The 9,870-nt window shown below is 44.8% G+C and overlaps 1 protein-coding gene across 2 annotated transcripts in view; it reads right to left on the bottom strand.

The window, feature by feature from the left end:
• GUF1 (GTP binding elongation factor GUF1) overlaps positions 1-9,870 on the bottom strand; it is a 328,054-nt gene that overhangs the window by 64,772 nt on the left and 253,412 nt on the right. The window contains exon 16 of one of the 2 annotated variants that reach the window (XM_085642162.1): positions 6,541-6,757. The exons of the other annotated variant lie outside the window; for it this stretch is intronic. Coding sequence (XP_085498288.1) covers positions 6,691-6,757 — 67 coding nt within the window. The 3' untranslated portion in view covers positions 6,541-6,690. Of the gene's footprint in view, positions 1-6,540; positions 6,758-9,870 lie in introns of those variants that run through there. 2 annotated transcript variants of the gene reach the window in all.

Below are 9,870 nucleotides of genomic sequence, written 5' to 3'. Positions count from 1 at the left end.
CAAACCTACAAAAGGCACTTCCTTGACCTGAGGACTACCTCTCTGCCAAATTTCAAGTAATTCTGTTCAGCCGTTCGGGCTGTAGCTTGGACTAAAGGTCCTATAGAAAAATGCATGGGGAAAACGCGTTTTGGGACCCCCTTTTATCTCAGCCCCCGCTCGACGAATCCCCCCGAGACTTTCAGGGTAGGAGCGGAGCGCCCCATTAGTTTTGAAAATTTCGCGAGGATTCGTCGACCGGCGCCAAAGTTATTCCAAATAGAATGTTGCGGTTTTCCTATGGAAACAGGGTCCTAACTATAACTACCTACTGGCGACTGCCAGTAGGTAATATTAATATATATATATATATATATATATATATATATATATATATATATAAATATATATATATATATATATATATATATATATATATATCCGGTGTGCCTTCCTTGATAGGTTCAAAAATCCACTGTTGCACGCTGGTACTTATGGTCATATTTGGCGACTAATTGTGCCTTCCAGTAGGCTCTGTGCACTTCACGCTGCTCAAAAGGACAAATTAAGCCCTCCAGTGGGCCTCGGATGGAAACCTACCTGCTGTGGAGTGCGTTCTTAAAGCTGGGAAACCTTTGGAAACAGAGACACACGGCCCTTCCTGCCGTGGAGGACTGCACCGCCCTTGAAACTAACGAGGGGCTGCTGGAGGGAAAATTCCTCTCCGGATCAGACTCAGCAGTGCAATGAATTGAGAAGGTGAAATTCCATCCCGAGGCCCACTGGAGGGCTTAATTTGTCCTTTTGAGCAGCGTGAAGTGCACAGAGCCTACTGGAAGGCACAATTAGTCGCCAAATATGACCATAAGTACCAGCGTGCAACAGTGGATTTTTGAACCTATCAAGGAAGGCACACCGGAGGCCTTAAATGAAGGAGCACGCAGAATACGGTGATCATGGAACATTGCTGTGCAATCACGGATGCCTTTGAAAAAGAAGCAAGAGTGCTTTGAAACGCGTAAGGCAGGAGGATTTAAAAAGGTCGGAATGGCATTTCACTTTCATCTGCTAATACAGGGTGTGAAACCTACCTGCTGTGGAGTGCGTTCTTAAAGCTGGGAAACCTTTGGAACAGAGACACACGGCCCTTCCTGCCGTGGAGGACTGCACCGCCCTTGAAACTAACGAGGGGCTGCTGGAGGGAAAATTCCTCTCTCCGGATCAGACTTAGCAGTGCAATGAATTGAGAAGGTGAAATTCCATCCCGAGGCCCACTGGAGGGCTTAATTTGTCCTTTTGAGCAGCGTGAAGTGCACAGAGCCTACTGGAAGGCACAATTAGTCGCCAAATATGACCACAAGTACCAGCGTGCAACAGTGGATTTTTGAACCTATCAAGGAAGGCACACCGGAGGCCTATAAATGAAGGAGCACGCAGAATACGGTGATCATGGAACATTGCTGTGCAATCACGGATGCCTTTGAAAAAGAAGCAAGAGTGCTTTGAAACGCGTAAGGCAGGAGGATTTAAAAAGGTCGGAATGGCATTTCACTTTCATCTGCTAATAAAGGGTGTGAAACCTACCTGCTGTGGAGTGCGTTCTTAAAGCTGGGAAACCTTTGGAAACAGAGACACACGGCCCTTCCTGCCGTGGAGGACTGCACCGCCCTTGAAACTAACGAGGGGCTGCTGGAGGGAAAATTCCTCTCCGGATCAGACTCAGCAGTGCAATGAATTGAGAAGGTGAAATTCCATCCGAGGCCACTGGAGGGCTTAATTTGTCCTTTTGAGCAGCGTGAAGTGCACAGAGCCTACTGGAAGGCACAATTAGTCGCCAAATATGACCACAAGTACCAGCGTGCAACAGTGGATTTTTGAACCTATCAAGGAAGGCACACCGGAGGCCTATAAATGAAGGAGCACGCAGAATACGGTGATCATGGAACATTGCTGTGCAATCACGGATGCCTTTGAAAAAGAAGCAAGAGTGCTTTGAAACGCGTAAGGCAGGAGGATTTTAAAAGGTCGGAATGGCATTTCACTTTCATCTGCTAATAAAGGGTGTGAAACCTACCTGCTGTGGAGTGCGTTCTTAAAGCTGGGAAACCTTTGGAAACATATATATATATATATATATATATATATATATATATATATATATATATATATAGAGGGATATGGATGTGAATGGGATTTTTGGGTGGCAAGGGTATTTTCAGGGTTTAGGGTGGGTTTTTGGATGGGAATTTAGGGTAGGTATGGTTTTTGGGTGGCAAGGATATTTTCAGGGTGGTTTTTTGGGTGGCAAGGGTATTTTTAGGGAGGTTGGGGGTTCTTGGGTGGCAGGGACGTTATTGTTAGTTGGACATTTCACTCGTACAAAACTAGAGAAATTCCCCCGTTATAGTTAGTACAGCTAACTATAACTCGCGCCCCCGCAATCTACTGCTGAGGAAGTCACATATTACATCATTCATGACATGGTCAGTGACATCACTGATGACATCATCCAGTGACTGTTTTTCTTTAAAGTTGAATTATGTATTATATATATGCCAAGGTGTATTGAAGAATGAATGGGTGTATAAGTGTCTGAATGGAGGATTTAGTAGTGTTTATATGGGTTATCGATTGGTTGTCTGAATATTTGTATGGGTGCCTGGGTGTGTGTGTATGGGTGGGAGGTGTGTGAGTCTGTGCATAGATGTTTGAGTGGTTGATACACTGTGTGTATGGGTTCAAGAGTGCATGTGGAAAAAGCTGTATGGGTGTGTTGGTTAGTGAATGGATGTCTCAATGGTACATGTCCAAGTAAGTACATATGTAAAAAGCAGTGTATGTGAACGTTGAAGTATATAAATGACTATACGTGAGAGTCAGTGATTGTGAGAGTGGCTGTATGGATGAGTGTGTACTTGTATCAGTGATTGTAGAAGAGAGTAAGTATGCATTTGTTTCTGTTTGAATAAGTGATGTGGTGTGTGGTGTATAACTGTATAGGTCAGTAAATGAAGTGTGATTGATTCTTTGCATGACTGACTAGGTGTGTGAGCAACTCTGGATGAGTGGCAGTGTGTGAGTATCTGTATAGGTTTATAAGTGCATATGATAGTGTTGTATTGAATCAGTGAGTGCGTATGTAGTAACTGGTATTGGTGTGTCGATGGTTTCAAAAATGGTAGTCTGTATTTTACAGAGGGTGTATCAAAGGTTATATTAGAGTGTGAGGAGGTGCATCAGATTTTCACGTGGAGGATGTCATCAGTGATGTCACTGACCATGTCATGAATGATGTAATATGTGACGTCATCAGCAGTGCATTGCGGGGGCGCGAGTTATAGTTAGCAGAACTAACTATAACGGGGGAATTGCTCTGGTTTTGTACGAGTGAAATGTCCAACTAACTATAACGTCCCTGAAAACTATGGTTCTTTCAGTGAATTTCTAAGGTTTTTCAAATGCTAATTTCTAACTACAAGGTGCCTGAAACCTATGGTTTTTTCAGTTAATTTCAAAGGTTTTTTAAATGCAAAATTCTAATTATAATGTTCATTAAAGCTATCGTTTTTTCAATAATGTTGATTTTTTGGGGTGATATATTGTAACTTTAATATCCCAAAAATATTTTTTGTATTTTTTTTTGTTTGTTATTAAAATGATGTCTTCTGTTTTCGTAAATATTTATATATATTTTTTTTTTAGAAAAAGTGGGAGTTGCGCACCCATCGTGTACCTATCTCGTTGGGTGTGCGGATTCAAACCGCCATATTGGTCGTGAAGGATGCACGTTTCAGCCAGCCCACTCCACTTACGCTTACAGGGAGGGAACTACAACACTTAATGTCCCAGGTCTTCCCTGTAGTGATCTGCTGATCACAGGTCTAGTTGTCAGCATGCCACAGCCACTCCCTCACAGCTGCTTTACACCCATACCACACTCATGCAACTCAAGCGTCACAGGACATGTGACCCTGCCAATAAAAAGGGCCAGGCGCACGTGCTAAACACCATTTCCACTCTCTATCTGGGTGTATCCATGTGCTTATTATGTTGGTGGCAGCTGAGGCACTTTGACCAGCACGGGCCTTCCGTAACGTCGCGATGAGTTGAGGTGCACAGAGATGGTTGCAGCCGAAGCACTTTGTCGGACACTGGCCTCCTGGCACGTGACGATGACTTGAGGTGCACAGAGCTGGTGGCACCCGAGGCATTTTGGCCGACACGGGACTCCCGCCACGTGGCGATGACTTGAGCTGCACTGAGTTAGTGCCACTAGAGCTGAGTGGGTGTGTAGCCTGCGATGATGTGTGGCCTCGATACGCTATCCTGGCAATCAAGACCCGATTTGAATTGTGAGTTCGGCTAGACCGCGTGTACGCCAAAGGCAGCTGGCTGTACAGACATGACTCCTCAGCGTGGTGCAGGAGGATGCGCTGGGGGCCTGTGCTCCGGCATGTGGTGGGCCCTCTTGGAGACACGCCTTTGGCGGCACGTGAGCATTGAGGTCTGAGTGCATACGGTCGGGCAGTCATCGCTGTGCAGCGGACTGGGCTGGGATGCTTGCGATAGATGTAAGAATCATGCACACTGCCTGTCAAGTTTGTGACATTAGTGCACAGGCCCCAGTGGTCCAGTTTTGCCTGCACATTGTTGGAATGCATGTGATTTCTGTTGTGGTGATTGGGCGCAGTGTCGGCAGGGGGCACAAATAGTACATGTGTGCATTCAGTTGCCCACAACACGTGCAGGAAGGCTGCTATGGCATGGTTCCCTTGCTTAGTCTTCAGTTGTTTCTGCACAGTTTAGGTGAAGTGAACATGCATGGGTATCTTAGCAGAAATGAACCCTGATGCTTACAGGTGTGATGAATCCTGCATAATGAGACCGTTACAGAAGTTTGTGTGGTTGTAACGTTCCTTTTCTTTCCTACGGAGGTTACGACCCCACAAGCTTCCATTACGGTCATTTTGTGCAGGATTGATCATACCTGTAAGCATTCCGGTTTGTCCAAGTGCAGTACATTGTGCCATATTACGTGTGTGACCAAACTAACGCTTGACCATTATCTTCTTTAATCCAATAGTTTTCTGAATACGGACTTTTGGGATTTCCAGGACGATCTACAGTTATTTCGATCCACAAGTTGATGTTCCCCATTGGCAATGTCACTCATTGTTTGATGTTTTTGTGTTGTTAATTTATGTTTTTCTAATAAAGTACTGTTTTTCCCCTACTGTGGACTACTAGACTTCATGACCTGGTGCACCCCCATTTCAGTGACTACAATCTTGGATCTGGAGCACAAAGGCGTCAAGCAATGGCTGGGGTTGGTTGTGCAGGAATACTAAGAATTGGGATGAGCAGGTGGTGCGGATGCAGGGGCCCTAAGTTGCTTTTGTAGACATGCATCCAAGACGTGTGAGGAAGTTTAATAGGGCTGGCTGTGAGACTCCTCCGACACTCGAAGTTGTTAGTTGGAAGATACCAGAGGCCAACAGGTGCAGCACAGCCAGCAGCTTTGTCTGCGCAACGATGTTGATTGTCCGCTGTGTTGGTACCGTCAACCTGTGGGCAATGTGGCAGTGTGCACCAACTTGAGAACGGGGCGATAATTCTTTCGCCACTTTTGCTGTGCTAAACTGCCGATAACTCGGCGATAAGTCCCAACTGTTGGGTTAAAGGGTGACTCTAAAACGAGCCCTGGTGTTTATTAGGACTTTGTTGCAGCTACATGCGAATCACAAGAAAAAAGATGAAAAAACAAGAAAAGTGGGCAGGGTACAAACACCCTGACCCCCTAGGCCTGCTCAGGGGATCCCACAAAAAGGCCCAGGGCCTAAAAATGATTACTATTCTTTTTTAAAAAGCAGCTAGGTGCACAAATCCGTACGAAAAAATAAAATAAAACGATGGGGTGTATTCTTGAAAACTTATCGCTGAGTTATCGGCACTTTACCGCAGCATAAGAATTCTCATCTCATTCTCAACCTGGTGGAAACTGCAGATATCGCCAGTTTTCCAGCAATAGCTTCCTCAAAAAAACATCGCCACTAATGAGAGCGACAACTAACGCTAATGATATGCAGAATAGGTGTTCCAGTGCAAAAAAAACCATCAACACCACTTCCCGATATTTTCAACAACCAGTGAAATCTGCGATGCGATAAAAAAACAGGCGATAAGCCACGTTAGCAGTAGGAATTAAACATCTGCCTTTTACTGGTGTAAAGTAGGACGACTACCTACAGTATGAAAGGGAGCCCAGCCCAGAACCACATCTGAAGACCAACACATGTCATAGAGCTACTGACCATGCAGCTCCGACACCCAAGAAGGCCACAACACCCACCGCCACCACCCCAGGACCTCCTCCTTGGAACACCCCCCCTACTACCACCGAGGCAGCGCAGAACAGCGGATCTTCCCAAAACGGCATGGCCCCTCACCACACAATAAAGAAAGAGAACAACCAACTGATGGTTGACGCTGCGCACTGTGCTAAGGGTAACGAAGTTACAAATGATTAATCACATTGGCAAAACAATCATCGGATACAAAATGTTGTGTTCATAGAAACATATATTTTCCTCATATATGCAATGAAACAATATCACATTTTTTCAACATATAAAATGAGAAATCACACTTAATGGTGGTCATCCACCTGAAACGATTCTGATAAGAAATCTTATACATAATACATTTGAGTGATCACATGATGTTAATTTGGTGAGCCCAATGCATTTCGGGACTATGCTGTCCCTTCATCAGGGGCGATCTGTGAAAGAGAATACATAAATATCACAATCGATGATAAACGCTAAGGTTTACATTCAAGAATGCTCCACGGTGAAAACAACTTGAGTCATATGGTGGATAACAATGCCTTTAACCCAGATACATGATGAAAAGACCTTGTTGATCATGCTGGACACGAGTGATGTAAAATATAGAAAAAAATTAAACAATTATGTCACCCAGAAGAGTGAATACACCAGGATGGTGTTGGTGAATTAGGTAGAAACAGTTGGAAGAGGTGTGTAGAAAAAGAAGGGGAAATGAAAAGGTGGCTGGAAATAGCCTCACCTCAAGTATTGTGTTTTGATCTCAAAGAATGAGTGTGTTGCAGGGATTCTGCTTATACACAGAACTATGCGTAGAACCCCAGGACCTCAGTGAGTTGTGGTGTACCAGAAACTCACCTCAGAACCCAGAACCCAGTATCCGGCTAGCATAAGTGTCCCATTCGTTATCCGAGATTTAGCTCGGAGGTCCCAATGAAAAGACAACCCAGAACACGCGACTCAGTACATACTCAGGAATGGTGGGAATCGGAAATACCTTTTCGTATATTATTCTCACATCAGTCCACAACAAGAATCAACAGAGACACGGTGAAAATAAAAAGAGTTTATTTTTATAGACCACGTGTCCTAATATGCAGTACTTTGGCTAATACAAGCAGACAAATGATTAAAATCAAAACCATCAACATAGTTACAATTCCATAGAATATAAAAGGGGTGATCATGTTATAATGACAGTGGATACTACCACTTTCCCTTTACTAAGAAGCTAATATTATTATTAGTCTAACAGAAGGTCTCTTAGGCTTGAATAGGGGACCCCATACCTCAAAGATCAGCTTAGTGAAATCACATCACAGGAGCATCAGGAGTCTTCTCGCAGGAAGGCTCGTCTTCGGTCTGAATAATAAACATGATGTCCGTGATATTAAAAGCACCAACTTTCAGGTATGTGCAGCTGCTCGTGTGTTATGACTAAATAGTGGGTCGATCAACCTAGAGTGAAAAACATGCATTGTCTAACAACTCAGACTGTTTGTCACATCGTGTGCAGACCAAGGTCGCTTCGCAGAGCTCGGGATGGTAACAACAGATTGCTCTCGTGTGAGGCAAAACTCGAGTCAGCAGCTCGTGTAAGCAATAACATGTGAACGCAGTGTCGTGTGCAAAAGCAGCAAGATGGCTTTCTAACTTCTGACGTGGTTATGCTAACTTAACAATGTATGTACGTATTAAGGGAGTCCTTACTACATGCCCCCTTGATCGAAGCACTACTTAGTATGCAAGAAAAGAGAGAACGCAGAGTTCAAGCGCGACAGAGCAGAACAAGGCGTATCCAATTTAAAAAACATTGATCAGTTCAGGCAAAGTCCGAACAGGAAAAAACCAAAAATGGAAAGAAAAAACAAAAAACCTCAAACGTGCCGTGGGGGGTGAAAAAATGAAAAAACGCCTCACCGGGCAGAAGTGCAGACGTACAGGGACAGTTCAAGACACGTGAGGAAAACACAGTGGACGATAGTTCACTCAATCCATGAAAGTATACGCAGCATATGTGGCCACAGCCTCCAGCAGAAAATCATTGGCACGGCCACCGAAGGTTTCAGCCATCCAGTTAAGTAAAGAAAAGGAACATACGTGTTCTTCTATCAGCGGAGCCTCTAGCACCATCAGAGGGCAACCAGCGTGTACTTCCAAGTAACTCATATTCAAGAAGTCATATGCCGCTCTCACGATGTCCCAATTACCCAGGATACCATGCGCCGCACCGCAGGCCATAATCCGAACACCAGAACAGGCAGACTCGTGAGACACTAAGGGCCTCATCAGTCGATCAAAATCCGGGTCCGGAGACACCATGTTGGTTAAGCACAAATCCATAGGCCATTCAAAGGGACAATCTAGGCAGTGGAAGACAGGTTGCACGCAGGTGAAGTAGGAATACCGGAAGGATAATCCATATGCCAGGCTCAAAGTCGCCAACGGCAGGACACCATAGTAATCAAGCATCCTGTCACGAAGAAGCTGCAGACGGGACAGGCTGTCGTGTGGCACAGAAAGAGCAGCCATTCCGCAAGATGAAAAGTAAAAGTAGCACACCTGCCACTAGAGCCAGAATTAACGGGACACCTCCAAAGACGCTGGAGAAAATAGAATGAAAAAATGCCGGAATCACACCAAAAATAGTTTGGAAAGAGGTCACGAGGCCCAAGCCCACAAGTTTAAAAAAATGAGCCAGGCCAGTCGTGGATGAGGCATTGAAAATTGTTTGGATCAAAGCTCCAAAATGCAGGGGGAGGTCAGTATTCAAAAGCGCCTGTACCTCGGTGCGCGTATTTGCTACGTGAAGGACAAATGTTTCCCGGGAGGAAGTCAATGGCACCTCCTTTTGGGACAATAGCGCTCTTATTCTGCTCATCTTGTCGAACTCTGCTTTCAAGGTTGGAATTGAAGGCCAGATAGAAGCATCCAGCCTCCCATGCGGGGGTGGAAACAGGACGTTATTGCAGCAGACAACCCTCTGTGTTACAGTTACTATATACGGGATCCCTACTAACATCCCGCAGCAAGCTTCATTGTTTAAAATTAAATAACTACCGTTTGCAAGCAGCGTGAAAGATGGCGTAATCACTGGTACCGGGATACCTTTGAGGACGCAGGCCAAATTCGGAGCGTGTACATCACAAGCACCGTGCAATTGAATGTGCCTACAGACAACAGAATGATCAGGTGACGTTGTACATTCTTCACCCTTCAGATAAACCTCAGTACCGTCCCTTGTACATCTATACGTAAAGGGGAGGGACCAGACTTCATGTATGAAAGCGGTACCCAGCTGTTCATATCTACCCAGAGCATAGTGTTTCATACAAGAGGTAAACTTAAAAAGCGCAAACGGTAGACTTATCAATCCGTGTAAGAGCCACACAGCGGAGTCGACTTCCGCAACAGAAAAAGGTAACGGCTCCAATTTCTCAATATGGAGCAAGGAATATGTAGCATCCTTCATGGACATGAACTGCTGTTTGTCAGTAAGGTTAAAGGGAAGAAATAACGATGTTGTATTCAGATAGTCCCAAGGGAC

The sequence above is a fragment of the Triturus cristatus genome, chromosome 2_2, assembly GCF_964204655.1.
Source record: "Triturus cristatus chromosome 2_2, aTriCri1.1, whole genome shotgun sequence".
In the NCBI taxonomy this organism is placed as follows: Eukaryota; Metazoa; Chordata; class Amphibia; order Caudata; family Salamandridae; genus Triturus; species Triturus cristatus.
This window is presented reverse-complemented; position numbering and strand designations above follow the sequence as displayed.